This window comes from Pantherophis guttatus, chromosome 9 (assembly GCF_059756535.1).
Source record: "Pantherophis guttatus breed Tessera chromosome 9, ASM5975653v1, whole genome shotgun sequence".
In the NCBI taxonomy this organism is placed as follows: Eukaryota; Metazoa; Chordata; class Lepidosauria; order Squamata; family Colubridae; genus Pantherophis; species Pantherophis guttatus.
This window is the reverse complement of record NC_142071.1, coordinates 3181947-3209632: the sequence shown is the minus strand read 5'-3', so window position 1 is coordinate 3209632 and position 27686 is coordinate 3181947. Positions and strand designations below refer to the sequence as shown.

The 27686-nt window shown below is 43.3% G+C and overlaps 1 protein-coding gene and 1 long non-coding RNA gene across 2 annotated transcripts; one reads left to right on the top strand and one right to left on the bottom strand.

Annotated features, from left to right (window-relative positions):
* Positions 1-876: 876 nt before the first annotated feature.
* On the bottom strand, positions 877-25920 carry ACTR1B (actin related protein 1B). The gene is made up of 11 exons (XM_034435215.3): positions 25763-25920; positions 17813-17877; positions 17186-17261; positions 16115-16240; positions 14836-14960; positions 12358-12574; positions 10107-10199; positions 9680-9854; positions 8387-8448; positions 7118-7158; positions 877-4871 (listed from the first exon to the last, which is right to left on the bottom strand). Exons 1-11 carry the CDS (start codon positions 25808-25810, stop codon positions 4769-4771), a joined length of 1131 nt encoding a protein of 376 aa, XP_034291106.1. The 5' UTR covers positions 25811-25920; the 3' UTR covers positions 877-4768.
* Positions 8931-16460, top strand: LOC132709541 (uncharacterized). Its single transcript, XR_009620573.2, has 2 exons — positions 8931-8996; positions 16185-16460. It is a non-coding gene; the product is annotated as an uncharacterized LOC132709541 (long non-coding RNA).
* Positions 25921-27686: the final 1766 nt, after the last annotated feature.

Here is a 27686-nt window from a genome sequence, read left to right as displayed (position 1 = left end):
TTGAAGTCCACAAGTCTTAAAAGCTGCCAAGTTTGGAGACCCCTGGCCTAGACGCTTAATTATCCCCTCTTGTGGTTCACATGAGCACAACTGGCACTTGGCAACAGGACTGCATTTATAATCGGTATGCAGGATTGTGCAATCATGTAATTGCCATTTTTGAGTCTGGCAAAAAAAAAAAAAAGCTATTGGGGAAGCTGGATTCACTTAAAAATTACTGTAAAATCAGGCTCACAATGAGAGAAAATGGAAATTATGGCCCCAATTATGGCTGTATTGCAATTTAATGTTTTGATCCAAAGTCACACCCAGGGGGATGGTGTGTACAGGTAACCCTAAATCCAAACCCGTGTGGTCTAACTTAACATTGGGGAGCAACTGCTATCCTGAAGATGGTTTCTTCTCCTGTTAATGGCATTCTCCCATCAATCTGGGGCTAGAAGCTTGCAGAAATCCTCAGTTCAGAGGATGCCCTGGTAACGGACTGGTAGCCAGCTCTCGGGGGGCTGTTGCTATCAATTTTTTTTTGTCCAATGTGCTGCGTGAACCCCAAATTTCCTTTGACCAATTAACTCTTAACCAGCCACCAGAGGCATTCAAGGGATTTTCAAAGAATGAAAGCAGCATCCTAAATCCCAACCCTCGAGTGTTGGAACTGCAGATGCAATGTGAGCGCGCATTGCTTTCGTCATACGGAGAAAAGCATCGTCCTGCTAGGGGCCAATCGATTTAAGCTCCAGCCTTTATTATACTTTATTCTCTAGCGTTTAATTCAGTCCTACTATCCTCCCTTAACATGGAGATCCACTAAACCGTATTGATCCATAACTGCATTTCAAAAGAGCACGTCTACTAAAAACTAAATAATTGAAATAGTTGCTTTGACATGTATTTATTGATATATTTGCCTTCTCTCCCCCTCCTCCCCAGTAAATGGGAGATGGTCACACAAACAACTCTTTGTATTGGCTACATAGCCAGCCCTGTAAATGACTTTTTCATACCTGTTTTCACATCACCGAACTATTCCAGACACAGCTCACCTGAAGCCAGACAAGCACAAACCCTTTTTAAAGTACTTAAAAGACAACATATATTTTTTTTTAACTTCCTTTCCAAAAGGAACTTCCGAACAGGGTATGATTATCTGCTAACAAGGGCAGAATAACCAAGAAGAAAAGTGCAATTAGTTATACTGGGACCAGACTTTGAAGCTGGAAGGGCTCATCCCATCCCTGGTCAGAGGGTTGAAAGTCCAAATTCACCCCATCCTCAACATTGGGTTTTTTTCTGAAATTTAAATCCTGCAGTCAGGAGTCACACAGGACAAGCCATGATTAATTCAATGTTAAGACCAGTGAACTTCAATTTCTGAAATTCCCCAGCCAGCCATGCGTGGGGAATTCTGGGAGTCGGAAGTCCGCATGTCTTAAAACGTGGCCAAGGCTGAGAAACACTCGTCTAATTCCACGCCTATTTCTGAAGCGACCACAGCCGAGCTGACCACCGTCAACCAAGAAAGAAATGATGGCAGTGAGAGTGACCTCGTGCGCAGGAGATTGTGAACTCTGCTGCAGCGTCTGGACGGCCCTGCAGGAAGGGGGAAAGAGCAGACAGACTCAAGAGATTCAATCTCTTGCGTTCGCTGTGATCTGCAGCATCAGGAAATCCTTAGGGCAGTGATGGTGAACCTTTTCGGCACCGAGTGCCAAAACTGGAACGCATGTGCATGTGTGCGCGCTGGAGCACTGGAAAATCGAAGACCAGCTGGCCAGTGTACTCATGCCTGGTTTTTTTGGCTGTTTTTTGGCTCTTTTCAGGCCTTTTTTCGAGTCATTTTCAGGCCATTTTTCAGCCTGTTTTTCGAAAACGGCCTGAAAACAACCCGAAAAACAGCCTGAAAATGACCCGAATAATGGCCTGTTTTGGGGGCATTTTGGGGGCCGTTTTCAAGCCACTTTCAGGCTGTTTTCAGGCCATTTTTCAGCCTTTTTTTCAAAAACGGCCTGAAAACAGCCTGAAAATGACCCGAAAATGGCCTGTTTTTTTGGGCCGTTTTCAGGCCATTTTCCAGCACTCTGGCACTTGTGAAGACCAGGTGGCCAGCGTGTGCCCGAAACCAGAAGAGCAGCTGGCAACGGTGCATGTGCCCACAGAAAGGGCTCTGTGAGCCATTCTGGCATGCGTGCCATAGGTTCGCCATCACGGCCTTAGGGGATTGTTTAATTAATCCAACAGCTCCCTCCTATCTCTTCTAGTGATTTGCGTCAACCCTTCATGTGGCAAAACTGTGGTTTGGTAAAAGTCCAAGCAAGGTGGACTAGACTTATCTTCTGAAAAGTGCAACCGAAGAGCTTCCTTAGCCCAACCTTTGCAACGGAGCGTACACAGGAAGGAGGGCCACCCCACCCCCACCGTTCTTGAAAAATTTAGGAGTTCTAACATGCTCCGTGAGCACCGAGTGCCGAAGACGGGTCTAGTCCCAGTATCTGAAAAGGCAGCCAGTTTCTCCCGCCACAATCTGGATGGCGCCTTCTTCCACCGCGAACAGAGCAGCCTCCAGACGCACGCCAAGCCACTGGCGGTTAATTTATAATTATTAGTATAATGAATTTACAAAATAAAAATACAGGCAACTGTGTTAAATTATTGTACATTGCAGCCCAGACAGGGGGATCTCATGGGGAAAGGATGGGGGGTGGGGGTGGGGGTGGAGAGGGGGAAAGTAGAGGGGCACTTCTGCCTCCAATTTGGTTTAGTTATTGTAGAGGAGCAACATGGAGAAGCCGACAAACGTAGGTACACATTTTAAGGGAACAGAGAGAGTGTTTCTTTTAAATAAATTCATTTGCGTACACATTAAAAACGCTGAATGCTATTCCCAGGCCATGATCTGCAACACAGCCGAAGTGAAGAGGGGAGAGCTCATCTTCTTAGCTGCTGGGCAGTTGGGATAATTATTGGAAACCTGCCCCCCCCTCCCCTTTCACCAACACCCACCCACCCCCAGCTAGCAAAACCAGACAGGCTTTCAACTGGTCTATCTTTTAAGTAAAACCGTTTGAATTCTGGACTCTCGACACTATCCAGCTCCCCGAAAAGGCAGTAAGCAAAGGGGTCACCGCGCAGAGCGGATGGGGAGGGGGAGACAGGGTTTGTCCTGCAAAGCCTGGGGAGCAACTCTTAGGCTGTTCAGCTGAGGCCTGGCGGGTTGGCGCAGAGGGGGGGGGGTTGAATTGAAACTCAACACAGTTGGAAAGTTTGGGAAAGCTGGTCCGGGAGGCAGGGATGGGATCCAGAGCTGGCAGCTTTCATACACACAGATGAAGGCTACTCCCCTCCTCCCCTCCAAAGAGAGGCACGGCCATTTGCAATGCACAGCCACAAGAGTTGGGAGAAGTTGGGGGGGTAGCACGTATCAAGGTATTAAGAGCCAAACCAGACATGGGGTGGGGAAAAAACAACTAAAAACGACAATATTGTGTAGAATGCGCTCAGGACAGGTTTGTCTTATTTCTTAGGTCAGTCTTAAAATGTTCCAGGTTCCTCCTACCTCCTCCTCCTCTTCCTCCCAGCAGCCACCTCAACTCCTCTCCCCACATCTCCAGCTCAGGGGAGACTCCTAAAGATCCCCCAAGGATGGGATGCTTCCGCTCCCATAGCCTACGCAACGCTGCAAGTCAGCCCTTTCCCACCTCCTATTTAGCTGAACCAGACCGAGATTTGGTTCTCCGTATTCTTTTCCCACTACTTATTTTAGAAGGACAGGGAAGGGGGATGGGGAAGCTGCCTGCCTCCTCTCTGGCTTGGCTTATGCCATCTCCAACTTGGCTTATGCCATCCCTGGAGCTGATCCCAAATTCCCGAGAGGAGACACACCGGAGGAAAGTCCGTGACTCTCAGTCCGTGTCCTATTCTCCAAGGGGCGTTCAGACATCCCTCTGGACCTCTGAGTCTCCTATTCCTTAAATGTCAGGATGGGGGCTGGACTGGGGGAAGGGGCTTCTGAGAGGGAAGAAGCTGGGCTTATGTCGAGGCCACCATTGCTCTGCTCTCAGAGGCCCCTTGGTTGATGAGTGGACCGAAGATATTTTTTTAGAGGGCAGGCTGAAGAACGTTTTTGATGTCCCTTTTCCCCCCAGAGATCAAGGGGCCCTTGGTAAGGTTGACAAAAGGTGGCAAGCAGGGCAGCAGCTGTTAAGATGCCATCTTCCCTAAGAGCTTTCTGACTTTTTTTGGTGACCGGAGGCATGGACACTCCTGGTTCCCCCCGAGAGGCGTCGAATGTGCGGATGGCTAGGAAGGTGGAGGTCAGGGTCCCTTCCTTGCCAAGAGGGCAGCCTTCCTCCTTGCCTGGAGCCCAAGGTAAGCACTGGGGCAAAGCAAAAGGGTTGCTCGGGAGGGGAATCGGGAGGTGGGAAGGGGCTTCAAAAGTCCCTCCCAGGTCAAGGGGCGAGGACCCTCCCACCCCCACCCCCCAAACAAGGCCTCGAAAGAGCAACACCTCCTCCCAGGGAGGTGCCTGCTAGCAACATGCATTTAGGGGTACTAAGAGAGGGAAGTGGGGGGGGATAGGAAGGGAAGGGAAGGAAGATAGGAAGGAAAAGGGGAAGGAAGGAAGGAAGGAAGGAAGGAAGGAAGGAAGGAAGGAAGGAAGGAAGGAAGGAAGGAAGGGAAAGGAGCAGCCCTGGACAAGAAAGGATTACGAGAGAAGAGACAAGACCCCAGCTGCTGCTGCTTCCTGCTGCTGCCACCCCCGGCCCCTGTCCTAGAATGTCTTTCGATGAATGGCCCTCGAGCCGTCCTCCTCGTATTCCTTCTTGGAGACCCACATCTTCTTGAACGTGTCCAGCGAGGCCAGGATGGAGCCCCTGAGGGAGAAGACAAGAGGAGAATCAAGGAGCTGGCAAAATAACCTAGGTAGTCCTCAACTTATGGTCATCCCTTCAGTGACCATTTGAAGTTACAACGGCACTGGAAGAAAAGGGACTTACGACTTCACGCTTACAACTGTTGCTGCATCCCCAAATTCAAGCGATCAAAATTTGGGCGCTTGGCAACTGGCATGTTATTCGTGACGGTTGCATGTCCCCGAGTCACGTGATCCCCCTTTTGAGACCTTCAGACAAACGAAGTCAAAGGGGGAAGCCAGACTGACTTAACGACTGTGTTGTTGCTAACAACGGCAGTGATTCCCTTAACAACGGTGTCAAGAGAGGTCGTAAAACTGGGCAAAAGTCCCTTGACACATGTTTCACACTTAGCAATTGAAAGAGACGGGGGAGAAAATATGCAGAGTCCAGACTTCGAGGAGGAGGGGCCTGAGACTCAAGGACACACCTGCAGGTGTCAGCCAAAGCCAGAGACATTTTCTCATAACAATACAACAACACTCAATTGGATAATGTGACCTGCACTAATACGGAGGGTGGGAGGGGATTTTCATGCTGAATTATGTGTGTTTGCACAGGAATTAGGTAGAGCTGGTTTTGCCTTCAATGGTGCCAAAACAATGTACTCAATAACAAATCGGGACTCCTTATGCACGGTCACTTATGCCCTCGTCACTTCCCGCCTGAACTACTGCAACGCTCTCTACATGGGGCTCCCCTTGAGGAGCACTCGGAGGCTCCAACTGGTGCAGAATGCGACTGCGCGGGTACTTATGGGGGCGACATGGCGCTCCCACGTGACACCTCTCCTGTGCGAGCTGCATTGGCTTCCAGTGGTCTTCTGGGTGCGCTTCAAGGTATTGGTTCTCATCTTCAAAGCGCTCCATGGCTTAGGGCCCGGTTATTTACGAGACCACCTTCTGCCACCGATAACCTCCCACCGGCCAATACTCTTTCACAGAGAGGGCCTCCTCAGGGTGCCGTCGGTCAGGCAATGTCGGCTGGCGACCCCCTGGGGAAGAGCCTTCCATGTGGGGGCACCCGCCCTCTGGAATGAGCTACCCCCAGGGATACGACTGATCCCGGACCTCAAGACTTTTTTATTTCAGCAAGCCGGGCTGGGTTAAAAATCTTTTAATTGGGGAATTTTATGGGTAAGGGGTTTGTAAATTGGGGAAGCCAAAGATAAATTTAATTTCGTTTTGATAGTATTTTAATGTTTGTATTGTGTGTTTTTAATTTTGGCTGTTCACCGCCCCAAGTCCTTCGGGAGAGGGCGGTATAAAATTTTTTTTAAAAATAATAATAAAAATAATAATAATAATAAAGCTTTTATGCTGAGACGTTGGTAGGTCTCGAGTGTGCTTGCTTTCGTTGGGATCATCAGTCAGGATGTTGAACTAATATGACATGGGAAGCCAGAGGCTCTCCAACTCTGAACTGCCATCATCCCTTAAAACAATGAAGGCATTATTCTCTCGCCCTCATATTAAACCACAGCAATGACTTCCTGGGGCTGAGCTTGAGATATTTGAAAAACACAATGAATCACTTATATTTAACAACGAAATGTGAAAAGAGTTTTGTAACTTTATAAAATAAAGTTTTATTTTCATTGGAAAAAAGACCAATCCAAATGCTAAGTTTATCTCTTAGCAGGAAGGATGAGTTTGCTTGGTTTTTTTTTTTTTTTAAATGCTAAAATTAAGATTTTGTTTTTGGGACAGCTACTTTTCCCTCTCACTCTACACTTATCTTGAATCAATATCTGTTCCTTACAAAAAATTCAAAATTCAGATTCTGCCGTCAGCTCCTCCGGGACCAATGAGAGCAAATTCTGACAGCAATCTAGGTTTGGCAATGACGACAAAAGTAAAGGTCTTGGCTTAACTTGAGGAAAACCCAGACTGCATTCTTCTAGTGCTCAAGTCTTTACAAACCCAATCCAGTTTATTCCCCTTTCCCAATTTGAAAATCTCTGGTTTAAGGTATTGCGTGAACTCATCCAACCGTGGTTTGTCTAGCAGAAGACCGGATTCACAAACTAGACCTGAACATGGTTTGCTGAATAATTAAGCACAATGGCCGAATTTGCAAAGGGCACTAAATGAAAAATCAAATAAACCACATTCCTGTTCAGGAAAGCTAAATCATTATAAAACATGGCTACTACATTGGGGCTCCTGATGGAAACCACCTAGGGTGAGGAAGGGGAACATTCTTACCCAATCCACGTTGAGTATAATCTCTCCTGAGGAGCCGAAATCTGGAAAGGAGAATACAGAAGCATGCTTAGACAAGAGGGATAGAATCAAATTCACGCAAAGTGTTAATACCACTTTACAGTATAATGCCTTGGTAAGGCCACACTTGGAATCCTGCATCCAGTTTTGGTCGCCACAATGTAAAAAAGATGTGGAGACTCTAGAAAAAGTGCAGAGAAGAGCAACAAAGAGGATTAGGGGACTGGAGGCTAAAACATATAAAGAACGGTTGCTGGAATTGGGTATGTCTAGTTTAATGAAAAGAAGGACTATTTTTCAATTTCAAAATCGAAGATAAATACAGCAATAGAGAGAGAGATGAGGAGAAGCGAGGTGGAAGGGAAGAGGAAGGAGAGAGAGGGAAGGAAGAGTAGGGAGGAAGGAAGGGAAGGGAAATTAGAGTAGGAGAGAGGAGAAGAGGGGGGGAAGAGAGGAGGAGGAGAAGAAGGGGAGGAGAAGTAGATAAGAGAAGAAGAGGAGGGGAAGAGAAAGTAGGAAAGAAAGAAAAGAGGGAGATGGTAGGTTGGAGAAGAAAGATTGCTGTACAATAAAAAAGATGAAATGGAAGAAAGGCAACCCCGAACAAACACAAGATAAAGAATGAATTGTTAAAGAATAAAAGGGAATAAATATGAATAAGCAAGAAAATTAGAATTTGAGGGCGAATGAAGATGTTGTTTATATAAGTAAGCAAAGAAATATTGAGATATGATTAAAAAAAGGGAAAAAAAGAAAATTGTGGCAAAAATTATAATTGAGTAAAATGTATTTGAATTTGATAAAATTGTATAAGATAAGATGTGGCCAATACTCTGTTCAAAAAAAGATGTGGGTGAATGGGGGACCAATAAAACTTGATTAAAAAAAGAAAATGAAAAGAAGGACCAGGGGAGACATGATAGCAGTGTTCCAATATCTCAGGGGCTGCCCCAAAGAAGAGGGAGTCAAGCTATTCTGCAAAGCACCTGAAGGCAGGACAAGAAGCAACGGGTGGAAACTAATCAGGGAGAGAAGCAACCTAGAACTAAGAAAAGCTCAGAGATCTAAGGTTCCGTTTTGGAGTCTGCACCCTCCAGGCAAAAAGTAAGTCCTCCACTTACAACCATTTCGTTCTAAATAACCCCCATGAGGTTATTTAGGGTTTGTTTGCTTTTTTAAAAAAACTTGAGTTTACCCTCGTGAATGGAATTAGGGCTGGAAATGTAACATTTTTCCCCCCCGTCGATTTACCTTGATCTTGACGTCTTTTGGAGCGAGTTTCTTCACTTCGTTGAGCAATCGGTCCCCGAAACCTTAAAAGAGTCGAGAAGGCAAGTTAACACCCTCTTAAAGCGCCAGAATAAAATCTCGGCCAGCGATGAGGAGGTGCTCAGGGCATCCAGAGGACTAAATCTACCTGTGACTCCTCTGGGTGGAATTCAGGGAAATTGGCACCCAGCTTCAGTCTCTCTCCCTCTCCCTCCCTCCCTCCCTCCCTCTCTCTCTCACACACACATACACTGTTTATCAGGCAGTCATCTTGAATGCTTAGAGATCAAATTATTCTAATTTTAAAAATAAAAACAAGCAATTAACAAATGCCACTTTTTACTATCCTGTTTTATTGCTTAAATTTCTAACAATATACTTAAGTTTAGGCAGCTTCTTTTTTTTTTTCCCCTACAGCTAGTAGTCCTTGAGTTAGGACTGCAATCGGGACTGGGATTCCCGTCACTAAGTGATGCACTTAGAAAGTGTTAATGTCATGCCTATACTTAGCAGTGGCAATCCAGGCAGTTCCGGTTGTCATGGTAACACAAGGTGTGTCAGTTGTTGAAGAGGAAACAAGAGAAAACCCCAGGTAAGATGTAAAGGGTGCTGTGGGGGGGGGGGGGGGCTGAGAGGCCGCAGGCTGCACCCGAATTGGGGATGAGGGTGCTGATTTACAGCACAAGCTCAGGAAGGCTAAACGTCTGTTGGAGACTGTCAATCTTCCAGGTCATGATTATCCCAAAGGTATTTTTTTCCCCAAGCACCTTTGGGACTCAGGAAGGCTGGGGAAAGAGGAGGGAGAGGGGTGCGTGCGAAGGTAGGGAGACCCAGAAGAAGGGGGCTGGTCTGTCTCTCTTGCGTATTTAGTGTACAGTGCAATTGCACAAAGGTTGGGGAAAGAGGAGATTCCTAGAGAGGCTCTGGAGGGCTGGGGACAGCAAAAAATGTCACTTCCTGTCCCACCGGGAGTTGGGAAATGGGCCATTTCAGACCTCTGGAGGGCCTCCGAGGGGATGGGGAAGGCTGTTTTCGCCCTCCCCAGATGCATAGAAAGGATCTGGAGCCAGGTGAGAAAGAAATACGGGCCTACCTGACCATTGCGTGCCAGGAGCGGGGGTGGGGTGGGGTAGGGAAAGGGGTCCACAAATTTTAAAGTTGCCAAGGTTGGAGACGCCTGGACTAGAAGACCTCCAAGGTCCCTTCCAACTCTGTGGTTCTGTTACCTATTATTTGTTACAAGTGGGAAGTACCGCCTCTGCATCAACCGAGTACCTTTAAAGAGCGTAGATCCTCCAGACAGGACAATGTTCCCAAACAGCGTCCGCCTCAGGTCCATGTCAGATTTCTGGATGGCGAACACCAACACTTCATGGATCCCTTCGCTTTCGTCTCCTATTAGGTCCGGTTGGAAAAGCAGCTCAGGAGCTCGGAATCGGGATGGACCAATCTGTCCCAAAAAGCCACAAGGTCAACTCTGCTTCAGCAGGATTGCTCGGTCATAAACATTAGTAAGCTGGAAGAAGGTTCCTCCCCTCTCCTTACCAAATATGAATGAATTAACCAGTCTCTGATGCCTAGCTAGGAACTCATAACGCTTTTGTTTTTAAAACAAAAATCATCATAGTGCTCCTCTTGCACACTGAAATAGGTGGTTTCACATCTCAGGAACAACACACATTGTTTTAATTCAGGAACTTACATCTAAAGTGCTTCCGTCGGGCAGCGTGTACTGCACCTTCTCTGTCTCTAAGGCTTCATCCTTCTGAGGGTTGATGGACAGGTAGCAAGCTCTCTGTAGGGAAGAAGGAAGTATGTGAATCACCTGAACTAGCCCTGGAAGCCACCAGGTAGAGAAGCTCCTCGTAGGTCCTTCCTGGTGGGGAGGGAGGTCAGTTAAGCCTCTCCTCCTTCACTTGACCAAGGCACCGGGCAAGATCTTGGACCATCTCATACCAAAAGTCTGCTGGGATTGCTCATTTTCAAACTGAACTGGGCCTGGTTAATCTAGTGAAGAGAAGGACCAGGGGAGACAGGATAGCAGTCTTCCAATATTTGAGGGGCTGCCACAGAGAGGAGGAAGGGGGTCAAGCTATTTTCTGAAGCACCCGAAGGCCAGACAAGGAATAATGGATGGAAACTGACCAAGGAGAGATTCAACCTAGAAATGAGGAGAAATTTTATGACAGTGAGAACAATCAACCCATGGAACAGAAGTTGCCTTCAGATGTTGTGGGAGCTTCATCACTGGAGGCTTTCAAGAAGAGACTGGACTGCCATCTGTCAGAAATGGTGTAGGGTCTCCTGCTTGGGCGGGGGATTGGACTGGATGACCTACAAGGTCCCTTCCAAATCTGTTAATTTTTTTTTTTTAATTTGATTTATATGCTGCCCTTCTCTGGAGACTCAGGGCGGCTTACAATGTGCTCAGCAATAGCCTTCATCCTTTTGTATATTTATACAAAGTCAGCTTATTGCCCCCACAAACTGGGTCCTCAATTTACCTACCTTAGAAAGGATGGAAGGCCGAGTCAACCTTGAGCCTGGCAATATTCGAACTTACTTTAATTGCAAACAGCTGGTGTTAAATTACAGTGCCTTGTCCACAGAGCTATCCAGGCTCCTAATTTGTTAAATGGTGTGGCTCTGACGTTCTCTGTTGTGCTTTGTATGTATTTTATCCTATTTCACAGACACCACGCGCTGGTTGCTGAAGAAGCCCCACTACTCAAATCAACAGGGCTGCTTGCGTTCCTATCCGCGTGACATAGCAAAGCCACTTCACAGGCAAGGAATTCTTTGAAGCTTCCATGGCAGGCATTCCGCTCGCTGAAGGCAGCTGCTTTGAAAGTCAGAAACAGCTTCTGCCTCCTTCAGCGTCTGATGGACACTTCAAAGAAACCTCTTGTTGAACAGTGGCTTCCAAGACAAATCGGGAACCGCGATCGCCAGTTTAACACCATCTCCGGCTGAAGCTTCCCTTCTGTGAGATGCTCAACGCTTCCATTTACCGGCACAGCAGGAAACCCCTGTCCCAACTGCAGTGAGGGCAAAGAGCCCCCATAAATCCACGTATTTCCCCTTCTCCCCTGGATCCTTCCATTCCCCACTATCCTGTCACAGCTGAAGAAGCTTCTGGGATGAGAAGCGAAACGTCTTCCAAGAAAAACAAGAGTTGCCTCCTGAAAAAGCACCTTTGGGACAACCATGACCTGGATGACTGAGAATCTCTAGACTTTTAACTATGCAAGTTGGGATGAACACCCCTTGAATGGTGTGGGAGGAGGAATGGATTTCCAGAGGGGAAAAAATTGCAGACTACAGGAACCATTTGCACCACTCAGGTGACCCTGAGGACACAGATAAACCTCCAAGTGGCCTCAACGATCCTCTAAAAGGATGCAAATGACCAGCTCTGGTGGCTCAGCAGACTAATTAACATCCACTTACATCTGCTGCCTGCAATTACTGCAAGTTCAAATCTCCCCAGGCTCAAGGTTGACTCAGCCTTCCATCCTTTCTAAGGTAGGTAAAATGAAGACCCAGATTATGGGGGCAATAAGCTGACTTTGTATAAATATACAAAAGGATGAAGACTATTGCTTAACGCATTGTAAGCCGCCCTGAGTCTCCGGAGAAGGGCAGCATATAAATCAAATTTAAATATATATATATATATATATATGCTGCATTGCATGCTAACTCTGCCCACAACCAGGAGTTCAATCCGGACTAGCTCAAGGTTGACTCGGCCTTCCATCCTTCCGAGGTGGGTCAAATGAGGACCCAGATTGTTGGGGGCAAGAGGCTGACTCTGCAAACCGCTTAGAGAGGGCTGTAAATAAGTCTTAAGTGCTATTGCTATAAAGTCCAGTTGCCTCCTGAAAAAGCACCTTTGGGACAACCGTAACTTGGATGACTGAGAATCTCTACAGACTCTCCCTGGGCCTTACCTCTTTTATTGTCTTGACCACTTCAAACTCGGCCGAAGTGTGGAAGTCGTAGCCCTCTTTCCGTAGCAGCAAGCGGAGGTAACGGGACACATCCCTCCCGGCAATGTCGACCCGCATAATGGAGTGAGGCATGGCAAAGCCCTCGTAGATGGGCACCGCGTGCGTCACGCCATCGCCAGCATCGAGCACGACTCCCGTGGTGCGGCCTGTGGCATAACTGGAAGAAGGCAGAGGGAGATGGGGTGGTCAGTCCATTAGGCCTTTTAGCGGCACCCAACCTTTTGAGTACCGGGGACCGTTTCCATGGAGATTTTTTTCTGCGGACTGGAGGGGCCGTGGTTTCGCATGTTGCCTGCATCCTCCTGATGGGGCTTTGCTTGTTTGCACGGCCCGGTTTCTGGCATGTGGCGGCCCAGCGCCAGTCCACGGACCAGGGGGTGGGGAGCCCTGCATTAGGCTAAGGAATCAAGTGCACAAAGACTGGGCCTGACTCAAATTTCTTTCAGACTCTGTTATTCCTTCACATCATTCCTTCCTTCCTTCCTTCCTTCCTTCATTTATTTATTTATTTATTTTTCAGATTTCTATACCACCCTTCTCCTTTTGGACTCAGGGCGGTGAACAGCCAAATATAAAACATTCGTACACAAAAGTTAAAATAGATTTAAAATAATTAAATAAAATTTGGCCCATAATTTAAAACATTTCAATTAAAATCAATATCAAATTTTAAAACCAACCATAAAACCAGGAATATGTACATCATGAGACAATATCAATATACATCATGAGACAATTCCTAAAATAATGCATTTGCAATATAAAAAGGTAAAGGTTCCCCTTGGACATATGTGCTAGTCGTTCCTGACTCTAGGGGGCAGTGCTCATCTCCGTTTCAAAGCCGAAGAGCCAGCGCTGTCCGAAGACGTCTCCGTGGTCATGTGGCCGGCATGACTCAAAGCCAAAAGCGCACGGAACGCTGTTCCCTTCCCACCAAAGGTGGTCCCTATTTTTCTACTTGCATTTTTTACTTGCTTTCGAACTGCTAGGTTGGCAGAAGCTGGAACAAGTCACGGGAGCTCACCCTGTTACGCGGCGCTAGGGATTCGAACCGCTGAACTGCCGACCTTTCAATCGACCAGCTCAGCGTCTTAGCCACTGAGCCACCGCGTCCCTCATTTGCAGTATAGGTAGTCCTTAAGCAAATTTTGCCCCATTTTACGTCCTTTCTTGCCACATTTGTTAAGTGAACCACTGCAGTTGATAAATTATTAACCTGGTTAATAAAGTGAATTTGACTTTCCCAATTGATTTCGCTTTTCAGAAGGTCGCAAAAGGGATCACTGGGACCCCGGGACACTGCGACCGTCATAAATATGAGTCAGTTGCCAATTGTCTGAATCTCCACACTTCCAGCATTTAGAAACTTACAGGCTGAGTTCCCAAAAGGTTTTCGAAAAGGGCAACTGGACTTTCCTTGGTGTTCTCCTTGAAAACGTTTCGCTTCTCATCCAAAAAAAAAGAGCCTTGATAATACAGTGGTCTAAAGCACCCTGTTATTAAGACCAGCTGTCTGCAATTACTGCAGGTTCCAATCTCGCCAGGCTCAAGGTTGACTCAGCCTTCCATCCTTTCTAAGGTAGGTAAATTGAGGACCCAGTTTGTGGGGGCAATAAGCTGACTTTGTATAAATATACAAAAGGATGAAGGCTATTGCTTAACGCACTGTAAGCCGCCCTGAGTCTCCGGAGAAGAGCGGCATATAAATAAAAAAAAAAAAAAAAAAAAAGCTGCCTGGATGAGAAGTGAAATGTTTTTTTTTATTTTTAAAAAAGTTTTTTATTTCATAAACAAACATACAATATATAATCTATCAGTCAATATGTCATCTGAATACATCTTTTTTCCATCTTACTCCTCCAATAATTGTCATATCTTAATATTATCATTTCATTTATTATTACATTTCCCTCACATTTACTTTTCTATTAAAACATTTATCTATTCAACACTTTTATCCCAACCCAACCTTTGTCCCTCCCTCCCTCCCCACCCCCCCACCCCCGACTTCCCAGGGCAAAAACAGGGTATTACATTTAACAAGCATAAGCTAAAATATACTAACTAACTACAAAGATCAAAACGCCCTCACGCTCTTTAACTCCTCTTTTACAAATTCATCAACCTCTCTTTTATATCTTCCTAAATATAAAGACCTTTTTCTTGATGTATAATCCAATAATTTTACAATATTACCAACATTAAAAATCATAGATAAGTTTCATTTCCACACCCTCAAACACCATTCTTTTTCAGCATTACTCCCTAATAAAAGTGAAATAGAAGTGAAATGTTTTCAAGGAAAAGAAACCCAGGAAAGTCCAGTTGCCTTTTGAAAAAACAAACAAACAAAAAAAAAAAAACACATTTGAGACAAACTTAACCAGGATGGTCCAGATCTCTTACATAGACACTTACAGACTGAGGACAGCTTGCATGGAGATGAAGAGCGCAGGGACGTTGAAAGTCTCAAAGAAAACTTCTGCAGCCTTCTCACGGTTTTTGCTGGGGTTTAGGGGGGCTTCCGTCAAGAGAACAGGATGCTGGAAGGAAAACGGAGGGTCCACATCAATGTCCCAAAACTGATGGAATGTTTACAAGCCCCTTTTTCCCATCGGACATCCCACCCAGGCACTGAAAAGGCCCGATCCAGTACGAAGGCACTAAAATTGCAGCAAAGCGAATTCTATTCACTGTCCTAAGGACACGATGTGACGCAGTACAGCATTGAAGGTTAAGGGCCTCTCTATTAAACCACGTGCCAGGCCTGGAAGCCATCTTTTTTGCATTGGGCCTTCAGACCTGCCACATTTGCTACTGTGGGAAACTGGGAAGTGGGGGGATTGTGTGGAGCTGTGGGTGATATGTAGTCAAAATAACATTCCTTTCTCAGAGAGTCAAGGACATCTTGCCCTGCACCTGGACGGATGTAACTGAGAGGCAGTTGGGACGGTGCTTGGATTCGACCATGTGATGGACACGTGGGAGTTGGGCAGGGACTTGGAATTTCTTTTGGGTGGGGAAACCCTGGAAGCTCTCAGATTCGGGTTTCCCCAGACGTGCCAATATGACATCTCTAATAAAATGTAACTTTGAGGAAACTCAAGCTTCAGAGTTTTCTTTCGTTGGGTGTGTTACTTGGTACCCTGACACCACATTTTTCACAACGTTGTGTTCTTCAGGAACATGTTTAATCGGAACCAAGGTTGGAGCAAAGGTTTCCTCTGGCATCTGAACCACCCAGAGACAAAACAGGCTTACATTACAGCAGGAAGCAGGTTCTAGAAAGCTCTGGAACCCACCCCTTTACCACAAGTGTGGTTTTTCCACACCTACTGGTTAGGAAACTACCAGAAGATCTTTAAGGCTCCAATTCCCTTATCCCTGCACTATATAGTGGTACACAGTACCTTGGTACTCAGCTGCTTTGAAACTCGAAGAATTTGGTACTCAATGCATTTTGACGTGAACGTTTTGTCCCAGCTCGAGGCTCATGATTTAATTAGGGTAGAACCGTGACACCTACATGCTGTCTGGGGAATTCTGGGAATTGAAGTCCACAAGACTTAAAAGTTACCAAGGCTGGACAGCCCTGGCTTACACACATCACTTCTAAAAAATATTAAAATTTAAAAACAAACACAGAAGGTTACAAAATCTCCACCTGAACTCATGAGCCAGGGACAACATATTTTACCTCTTCTGAAAATGTCTGCAGCTGGTCTTTGGAATAAACGTACTGCCAGATTCTCTCCATGTCGTTCCAGTCCCGGACAATGCCGTGCTCCATGGGGTACCGGATGGATAACAACCCTCGGTGTTCCTACAGGAGAAAGAGAAATAATTCTGCTACAGAGGATGGCACCCAGCAGCCAGAAGAGGAATCCCCTCGGGTGGGGAGAACAGATAATGTCCAAAATATATCACCTCTGTCTACATGGACGCAACAGAAAAGTTCAAAGGTGGCCTATTGCAAAGCACACCAAATCTCTCTAAAACTCCTATTTGCCTATGAGTGTTAAATAAATCATCGTCTAGCTATATATCTGTTCTTTCTGTAGTATAAGGTCCATTGGTGGCGCAGTGGTTAGAATGCAGTATTGTAAGCTGACTCTGCCTACCGCCAAAAGTTTGATCCTGACAGGTTGACTCAGCCTTCCATCCTTCTGAGGTTGGCAAAATAAGGACCCAGATTGTTGGGGGCAACATGCTGATTCTGTAAACCGCTTAGAGAGTGCTGAGAAGCATTATGAAGCGGTATATAAGTCTAAGTGCTATTGCTATTTTTTTCCCTTCCTTCCTTCCTTCCTTCCTTCCTTCCTGCCTGCCTGCCTGCCTGCCTGCCTGCCTGCCCTCCCTCTCTCTCTCTCTCTCTCTCAGTGGTTAAAAGGCAGTACTGAAAGCTAACTCTGCCCACAGCCAGGAGTTCAATCCTGACCAGCTCAAGGTTGATTCAGCCTTCCATCCTTCCGAGATTGGTAAAATCAGGACCCAGATTGTTGGGGGCAACATGCTGACTCTGTAAATCGCTTAGAGAGTGTTGAAAAGCATTATGAAGCGGTATATAAGTCTAAGTGCTACTGCTATAAGCAAAACTCTTAATTAATAAAGAGAAAAATCAAGTCGAATTACCATTTTAGGTGGGGAACAGGGTTCAAATGAAACCTGGCCAAGACTGAGTGGCTCTGGATTTTGCGGCCCTTTTGGGTCTGTACCACCTTTGGTACCAGAAGGGGGTATCCCAGAGATACTGTGGGTGGGATTTTACCTCTGCTTTCGGTCCAATGAAGAGATCTCCTTCAAGCGCTCCAGCCATAACGCGGACATGCTTCGGGCGGCCCACACTAGCAAGAAAGAGAGCGATTATCACTCTGCACATGAACATGTGTCAATCTTACGAGGTAAACCAGACCAAAAATACAATTAGACCTAATTCAATTTCACTGTAAAATTACATTAACTCAGGGGTGAGCAAATATGGCCCCTTTACGACCTGTGGACTTCAACTCCCAGAATTCCGGAGCCAGCTTGGCTGTCTCAGGAATTCTGGGAGTTGAAGTCCGCAGGTTGTAAAAGGGCCACATTTGCCCACCCCTGCATTAACTGAATCTTGCAAATCTGAAAGGATGATTTTCCCGGCATCTCCTTTACAGCGCAAGAAACTAGGGAGGGTTCCTGCAACCCTGCACATTTCTGCTGTGGGTCCAAGCTGCCTTTTATCTAGTTGTTCCCTTGGCTGTTTGCCCCATTTCCAAAGGTAATTCCCACATACTATTACACTGGGGAACCCTTTAAAATTTATCATCAAACCCTAACCCCCCCAGCCCCCCCCTCTTGTTCCCAACTTTCTACACCTAACAACGTATGAGACAAGGAGTTTTGAAGCGATACTCACTAGTTTGGGAAGCAGTATTTTGGAATCTGATCTCCAGCAAAGCCAGCTTTAACTACTCCAGAACCCTGTGTGAAAAAAATAAATAAACCCTCATCAACAGCAAGGCAAAAGACATTTTGGTTCAAAACACACTGGGTAGCAGAGAAAAGTTTGCCACACGTCGCTTACTGGCCTAAAACTGGCACTGAGTAAGTAAGTAAGTAAGCTTTTTTATTGCGGTCAGAGACCAAATTAAAATACACATAGAAGGGGAGTATATTTTACAAATATAGATAGATCACGTGACAGTACACCATCTACTGCCTTAGATACGCTCTGTACTAACAATACTAGTGATCCTCTGCCGTAGGGGTTACCCGTCTCTTCCCTCGTTTTTTTTCAGCCACGACTGCAGCAAAATTTTTTGCCACCTTTGGAGTTATATTGGGGTCTGTGTCCTGGAGTACGAAATAAAGGCTGAACAGATCAGGCGAACCAGGGGATCTCTGGGAAATAGGAGAAATGAATCTTGATCTTATGTCTCGGTAGTGGGGACATACGAATGTAATGTGGAACAGAGATTCCGAGGATCGGCCATCACATGTACAATAGGTTTGTAGTCCACTTTTAAAAGTCCAGAGCTAGCAATAAAATCACAACAAATCCAATTCATGTGAATGTCAAATTATGGACAAGTTGTCTTTTCACCGCCAGCACAACTATGTCATTCACCTATGCTGAGAAGAAAGCTGCACTAAATCCAACTGGTTGTACTTCCCTACCCATGTGCACCCATACAATTGCAGCCGGAAACTGAAGTAAGAATTCAGGAAATCTTGGGGGTCCAAATTTCACGGCCATTATGAACTCACAAAGTGTCATTTGACATCCGTTTTCCTAGAACCAAAGACGCAGCCAAGGGATATTCTTATTAATCTTCATATATAGAAATAATATACAGTATATCACAGAAGTCATCACTTAGGGGTGTACTCACTTTTGTTGCCAGTGTTCTGTCCCCGTCTCACACACGCACACCAGCAGTCGACCAAGAGTTAAAATAAACCAACAGACAAGAATTTCCTTTGACAACAGAATTGGCAGCAACCCAGTGGCTGCTTGCCAACAGTCTTTACTTACAAAGGGAGGGTTATCTCCTCCAACCAAAAACATCAAAGTCCACAAAAGCCAAAGAATAGTCAAGTCCAGTCCAAAAAAATCAGTCCAAGCAGAGCATATAACAAAGTTCCAGAAATGCAGAATGACTTGCTAGCTTTCAGTTTTGTCCGTCACAAAGCCTGAATGGCCACCACACCCCCTTTTATCCCCTGTGGGGTGTGGTCCAGTGACTCAGCTTAATCTCTGGCACGCCTCCTTCTCTGTTGCGCGCGCTTGTCTTTCCGACGCTGTTAGGGATCCAGCCAAGACTTATCTCCATCGCTGTCTAACTGCGGCTGCTCGGAAATGCCTGGCTCCTGGCCTATCTCTTCTCCTGCAGAAGACACCTGAGGCATTGCCAGAGAGGAGGGTCCTGGAGAGGGAGGCCTTGCCAACTCCTCTCCTTCACTTTCGGAGTCTTCTCCCTCCGATAAGACGGGCTCGGGGGCCGGAGTCACAACAGCCAGCAGTTTAGACATGAATGGCTGTGTGTTGCGTTATTTTGAGGGGACAGCACATTTACACTGTTATACAAGCTGTACAGTCACTACTTCACATTGTAGCCAAGTGTCATTTCTTCAGTGTTGTCACGTGAAAAGATATACTTAAATATTTACAAAATGGGAGGGGGTGTGCTCACTTCTGTGACACACTGTATAGAATTATATATAAATAAGCCTGCAGTTTTCAGCAACGTTTTGGGAAGTGGTTTGCCATCGCCTTCTTCTTAGGCTAAGGCAAAAATGAAGAATATATGAGTGGATGGTTTTGATTTCAATTGCAAAAAAAGGTGCTTTGGAGCCCATGAGGGTACCAACATAGCATCTACCGTATTTTTCGGAGTATGACGCAGTTCCCCCCCCCCAAAAGAGGGTGAAAATTTGAGTGCGTCTTATACACCAAATGTCGCCCCGCCTACCCACCGACCCCCACCCTTTGGCCTCTGCCTCCCAGCAATTTACCTCCTTGCAGCAAACAGCCTGTTTCAGCTTCAGCACACCCTGATTAGCACAAGCAGTTGATTGTCCATCGGCCTCCCGACCCTCAGCTGTTTCAGGGACTGCCATTGCCTATTGCCACGCGGGCCTCCACTGTTTGCTGCAGAGGCAAATTGCTGGGAGGCAGATTTTTTTTCCTTGTGCTAATCAGGCTGTGCTGAAAATGAAACTAAAGCAGGCTGTTTGCTGCAAGGAGGCAAACTGCTGGGAGGCAGAAGCAGATTTTTTTTGTCTTGTTTTCCTCCCCAAAAAAGGTAGGTGCATTTTATAGTCCGGAGCGTCTTATACTCCGAAAAATACGGTATATAAAAGGACCGCATTTTTACCCTGATTGTACAACACGCAACTTTCTATAACTCATCTGAAGCTCTGCATATCTCTAACAGACCTAACTTAAGGCATCTTCTAGGAATTACACTGAAAATAATTCATCCAACATACATAACTGAAGAAAGAAGTAATAAGACAGATAATCTGTCTTATTAGGAAACAGTAGATTTTGAGTTGCCACAAAAGGTTAAAAAGTTATATTTATGTACTTACCAAGAGCATCTAAATTACATTAAAGGAACCCAAATATCTTTACAATCCCCAAGGATTGTATGGTCACAACTTTTGAGCACTTCTAATGTTCAGAAATTGAGAGTGGAAAAATCTGACACGCCCGACGAACTCTAAATGCTGTTTCACTCCCTACATTCCAAAACAAGAGTTAATCTGAACTCATCTCTCAGGAATATGCAGACTTTAATATCATTGTTAATTCTCAAAGGAAAGACTCTTCAATATTAATAATATTACTAACATGGTCAGTACTGTACTGAGAGCTAAACGTTAATTATACAACCTTTACTATAATGTAGATTTTGGTATTAGTTGATAAAGGCGATGCAGATCATACAATTGTCTGCAACTCAGGGATCCTACAAAAACTGCATCTAAATTAAGATCTGGACACATCTTTATTTCATGCAGTTATTCAAATGCCAAGTCATTCTATCACACCTATTTGTGTTAATTCCTTTGACGATATAGATCCTTATAAAATAAAATATCCTTAGTCCATATTGGCTAGAATTCTGAAACACTGACGTATCCAAAGTTCAGGAAGGTTTATTTTAAAGTTATATTATATTAAACAACGGCATTAACTTATAATATTTTTATGCCATTGGTCAGCATAATGTTTTGGTTAAACAACTGAGCTACGATGGGGAAAACATGGAGGCACCCCTTTCAAACAATAGTTATTCTAGACAATCCACTTCATGAGCTTACCATAAATGCAATACAGGAGCTCATGCTAACTTACCTTACATATAACAACTAGAGAATCCAGTTACAGGTAGTCCTCGACTTACGACCACAACTGAGCCCAACATTTCTGTGGCTAAGTGAGACATGTGCTATGTGAGTTTTGCCCCATTTTACGACCTTTCTTGCCCCGGTTGTTAAGTGAATCACTTGCCATTGGTAAGTTAGTAACCTGGTTGTTAAGCGCTTCCGCGTTGACTTTACATGCTTATCAGAAGGTTGCAAAAAGTAATCACGTGATCCCACAGGACGCGGCAATGGGTCGTAAGTGTGAACCGGTTGCCAAGCATCTGAATTTTGGTCACATGAGCAAGGGGATGCTGCAAAGGTCGTAACTGTGAAAAATGGTCATTAGTCACTTTTTTTCAGGGCTGTTGTAACTTTGAACTGTTGCTAAATGAACTGTTGTAAGTCAAGGACTACCTGTACTTATTTTCCATGCTTCACAGTGCTATACGTTATTATGCTGGCCATCAGGTTGTTACACAAAGATTGGTCCTTCCTTTTCCCACCCACTCATTCGTCATTAACTAATAGTAGGGATTGAAACTGGGCTCTTCCTCATAAAGAACGACTAGAGGGCCACCAAGTTATGGGCTATGCTAATAAACTAGGATTTTGAATGATGATCAAAGCTCAGTAAGAGATTTATATATAGAGTAGAATAGAACACTTCATTTGGTCACATGTGTTTAGACATACAAGGAGACAAATTTCTTGTGTGTCTAACCACGCTTAGCCCAATAAAAGATATTATTCTATTCCAGTGATGGCTAACCTTTTTGCCGTTGCGTGCCGGGAGCGTGGGGAGGTCGCTCACATGCGTGCCCACACCCATAATTCAATGAGCCCTGCCCCCGTGTGCGCGACCCCCCCCCGCTTTTAGCACATGATGGCCCGGTGGGCCCGGTAGGCCCGTTTTTCACCAACCCCAGGCTCCAGAGGCTTTCTAGGAGCCTGGGGAGGGCGAAAACAGCCTTCCCCACCCCTCCCCGGAGGCCGGAAACAGCCCATTTCCCAACTTCCGGTGGGACTGGAAGACCCAAAAATCAGCTGGCCGGCGCACGCCTATGCGCTGGAGCTGAGCTACGGCAACGCTCGCGTGCCCACTGACACGGCTCCTTGTGCCACCTGTGGCACCCATGCCATAGGTTCGCCATCACGGTTCTATTCTATATGTACATCATTTACTCAGGCTCACCTGGAAAGCATCCGTAAGAAAATAGAGGAATCAACACAAGCCGTGGCAATTCTTTAAGCAGGTACTATAATAAGAATAACCCAAGGAAATTAAGGACAGGAAACAGTCCTATCAGGTAGAGCCCTAGAGAGCAACTGGGTCAGGGCAACTACCACTGTCAAAAAATAAAATAAAATGCATGAATGAAATGAAATAGTCAGTAGGAACCATGATCAACACGGATGCCTGTCTCTCTCACACACATTTCCTATACTGTACAGGTAGACAAAAATGCCAAACTCAGTCTGAACATCTGGTTCACTGTGTGATGAATAATAATAGTAATAGTAATAATAGTAATAGTAGTAGTAATAATAACAGGGTGGATAAAAATCAATGATTTTTTTAAAAAAATCAAAAAAATCAGATTTTTTTTAATAAAAAACTTTTGGGGTAAAAATCTATCGTAAGATAGTTTTCTATTTAAGATACATAAATAATTTAGTTTATTCAGCCTGAAATGGAGCTTAGTTATGTAGCATGAGGCTGTGTATTCTGCAACACTGGGACTATCGGTGAGTCAACAGTGGGTCAAAGGAGTAGCAGAGATGACAGTTGCTCTTTAAAAATTATGATTTAAATCGAGTTGATTTAAATCAAGCCTTTTTATTAGTGATTTAAATCATGATTTAAATTGTGATTTAAATCAACTCGAGTTAAATCAAATCCACCCTGAATAATAATAATACAGATTTGCCTATCCCAGGTCCTTGGTAAGGACTCAATAGGTAGACAAAAATGCCCAACCCAGTCTGAACATCTGGTTCACTGTGTGATGAATACTAATACTAATACTAATAATAAAATGTATCCAGTCAGTAATATTTGTGATACATTTTTAAATGTTCAGTTGACTGAGTTTCATGTTTAATGAATAAGTTAATAATAACAACGCTGTCAAACATCCAGATTTGGCTATCCCGGGTCATTGGTAAGGATTCGATAGGTAGACAAAAATGTCAAACCCAACCTGAATATCTGGATGATGATGATTATATACTTTATTCATTAAACATGAAACTCAAGTCAACTGAACATTCAAAAATGCATCACAAATACCACTGACTGGTGCTAACTGGTGTTTATTATTATTATTATTATTATTATTAATTATTATTATTATTATATACTTTATTCACTAAACATGAAACTCAGTCAACTGAACATTCAAAAATGCATCACAAATACCGTTGACTGGTGCTAACTGGTGCTTATTACTATTATTATTATTACTATTACTATTATATACTTTATTCATTAAACATGAAACTCAGTCAACTGAACATTCAAAAATGCATTACAAATACCATTGACTAGTGCTAACTGATGCTTATTAGTATTATTATTATATACTTTATTCATTAAACGTACAACTCAAGTCAACTGAACATTTAAAAATTATTTATTATTATTATTATTATTATTATTATTATTATTATTATTATTATTATTATTATTATTATTATTAACAACAGCAAATAACTATAACCATAAAGAAGCTACTTGGTCGATGCCTAAGACAAGCTGGCAGCAACCCCTACCAACCATCAGTGCCAGTCAGTGGCATCACTTGCCACACGTTTTTAAACGTTCCGTGGACTCGAATCTCATGTTTCATGAATAAAAATAGATAATAATCATAATAATATTAATCATAATAATATCAAGTCCTAATAATCATAATCATAATATCAATGAGTCCTAATAATAATCATAATCATATCAACAAGAGTCCTAATCCTAATCCTAATCCTATCAATAAGTCCTAATAATAATCATAATATCAACAAGAGTTTTAATAATAATCATAATAATAATCACAATAATAATATCAATAAGAGTCCTAATAATAAACATAATAATATCAACAAGAGGTTTTATAATATTCATAATAATCATAATAATATCAATAAGAGTCCTAATAATAATCATAATAATATCAACAAGAGTCCTAATCATAATCATAATCATATCAGTAAGAGTCCTAATAGTAATCATAATAATATCAACAAGAGTTCTAATAATAATCATAATAATAATCACAATAATTGTATCAATAAGAGTCCTAATAATAATCATAATCATATCAACAAGAGTTCTAATAATCATAATAATAATCACAATAATCATATCAACAAGAGTCCTAATCATAATCCTAATCATATCAATAAGAGTCCTAATAATAATCATAATCATATCGACAAGAGTCCTAATAATAATCATAATAATCATAATAATCATATCAATCAGAGTCCTAATAATAATCATAATCATATCAACAAGAGTTCTAATAATAATCATAATAATCATAATAATAATCATATCAATCAGAGTCCTAATAATAATCATATCGAGTCCTAATAATAATCATATCAATGAGTCCTAATAATAATAATATCAATAAGTCATGATGATGATAATGATAATGATGATAATCATAATATCAATGTCATGATGATAATAATGATAATAATGATAATAATCATAATAATATCAATAAGTCATGATGATAATAATAATAATCATAATATCAATGTCATGATGATGATAATGATAATGATAATAATAATAATAATAATATCAATAAGTCATGATGATGATGGTGATAATAATGATAATAATAATAATATCAATAAGTCATGATAATGATAATAATAATATCAATAAGTCATGATGATGATGATGGTGATAATAATCATAATAATCATAATAATATCAATAAGTCATGATGATGATAATAATAATAATCATAATATCAATGTCATGATGGTGATAATGATAATAATAATCATAATAATATCAATAAGTCATGATGATGATGATGATGATGATAATGATAATAATAATAATTAATAAAGTCCTATTTCATTCCAGGCAGGGGCTGCCCGATTCCGCTGACTAATCCCAGCCCTCCAAGAGCGTCGGGGGCTCCTGCCAGGCCTCTTCCATCTCTTCCATCATCCCTCACAGATCTTCATCCCTTTTATCCATCCCGGGCATCCACACGACCCGCTGGGCCCAAAAACAAACCAAGTTTCGGGGTTTGTTTGGCATCCTGGCTTAACGTTGCCCCCCCCCATCTTCCCCTTCAACCTCCCCGCCCGGAGAGCCTCTCCATGCCGGGCCCCGTTGTCCTCAGAGCCGAGGCCCCACCCAGATCCGGCACCACCTCATTCTCCTCAGCCGCCGTTGCTGCAGCCTCGCCGGGCGGGGCCTTTTTTTTTTCCTTTTTTTTCCCCTCAGATGCTCGTCGGGCCTTACATTGTCAATGACCACGGGCTGGTTGGCGATGATATCGTAGGACTCCATGGCCGGGGGCCGCTGGGCCTGCCTGGCCGAGCGACGACTCTGGACCGCCCGCCTGCCTCACCCGCTGGAGCTCCGCCGCCGGGCCCAGGGAAACACCACCCAACCCCGCGCACCCTAGCTTGGGGGGGGGTGAGGCAAACAGGAGGGGACAAAGGTAGATGGACAAGCGCCCTCGCCCAATCGGAGGCGGCGACGCCTCAGCGGCCTCTCGCGAAACGGGCGGCGTTTCCGCTCGGCGGTCCGCCGGCGATTGGTTTTTTCCTCCCCCCCCACCGCCGCGGAAGGCGGGACTTCCCGTGTCAAGTTCGGTGGAGAAGACGCCGAAAGGGAGAAGGGCGGGGGCGGGAGGGGAGGGAAATGATGTCATGGTCCGTTCTTAAAGGGACAGCGCTGTATTTTTATTTTTTTTATTTGGGGTTTGGGCTTTTTATTTTGGGTTGGACTCGCCAGGCAGTCAATGGGATCGAGGCTTGGGGAAAGGGAGGAGGTTTAACAGATTAATAGACTGGGAAATAATAGAATAGAATTCTTTATTGGCCAAGTGTGATTGGACACACAAGGAATGGAATGGAATAGGAATAGGAATAGGAATAGGAATAGGAATAGGAATAGGAATAGGAATAGAATAGAATAGAATAGAATAGAATAGAATAGAATAGAATAACGGAGATAGAATAGAATAGAATAGAATAGAATAATGGAGATAATAGAATAGAATAGAATAGAATAGAATAGAATAGAATAGAATAGAATAATGGAGATAGAATAGAATAGAATAGAATAGAATAGAATAATGGAGATAGAATAGAATAGAATAGAATAGAATAGAATAGAATAGAATAGAATAGAATAGAATAGAATAGAATAATGGAGATAATAGAATAGAATAGAATAGAATAGAATAATGGAGATAGAATAGAATAGAATAGAATAGAATAGAATAGAATAGAATAGAATATTCTTTATTGGCAAGTGTGATTGGACACACAAGGAATTTGTCTCCAGTGCATAAGCTCACAGTGTACATGCATAAGATACATGCATGTAAATCATAAGATACCTAGAGTGTTGGCTACTCATGTCATCTTAGTATCTGAAAATTAGATAAATTCCCTCTTCTATTCCATGTAGCTTTAGACCCATTAAAGATTACTCATTGAGTATGGTTTGTTAGCCAGTTACAAATTCAGCTGGTGGTAATGCTATCTACCGCACTTGTTTCTAGCTTACCAAGAATCGAATCGAATCAAATTCTTTATTGGCCAAGTGTGATTGGACACACAAGGAATTTGTCTTTGGTGCATACGCTCTCAGTGTAAATGTTTTTTATAATGATTTTAAATACATTGTGAGCCGCCCTGAATCTTCGGAGAGGGGCAGCATACAAATTGAATTAGGAAAGAAAAAGAAAGAAAGAAAGAAAGAAAGAAAGAAAGAAAGAAAGAAAGAAAGAAAGAAAGAAAGAAAGAAAGAAAGAAAGAAAGAAAGAAACTAAAATACATTCCTCAAGAATCGTAAGATACAACACTTAGTGATAGTCATAGGATACTAATAAGCAATCAAATCATACTAGGAAACAATAAAAAGAATATAAGCTGTAGAGATACAAGCAAAAAATAAAAATTATTGTATGTATATGAAATCTTATTCTGTTCACCGCCCTGAGTCCTTCGGGAGAAGGGCGGTATAGAAATTCAATAAATAAATAAATAAATAAATAAATAAATAAATAAATAAATAAATAAATAAATAAATAAATAACATGCGGTATAGAAATTCAATAAATAAATAAAAATAAATAAATAAATAAATAAATAAATAAATAAATAAATAACATGCGGTATAGAAATTCAATAAATAAATAAATAAATAAAAT

Bases quoted from the DNA above. Each gene is read 5' to 3' on its own strand.
- ACTR1B (XM_034435215.3), bottom strand. From the start codon at position 25,810: ATGGAGTCCTACGATATCATCGCCAACCAGCCCGTGGTCATTGACAAT. The intron at 14,961-16,114 runs GTAAAATATGTT...TTTTCCTTCCAG, and splicing joins TGCAGACATTTTCAGAAGAG to CATCCTGTTCTCTTGACGGA. The intron at 4,872-7,117 runs GTAAGAATGTTC...CTTCTCCCTCAG, and splicing joins TTATACTCAACGTGGATTGG to GGGCTCCATCCTGGCCTCGC.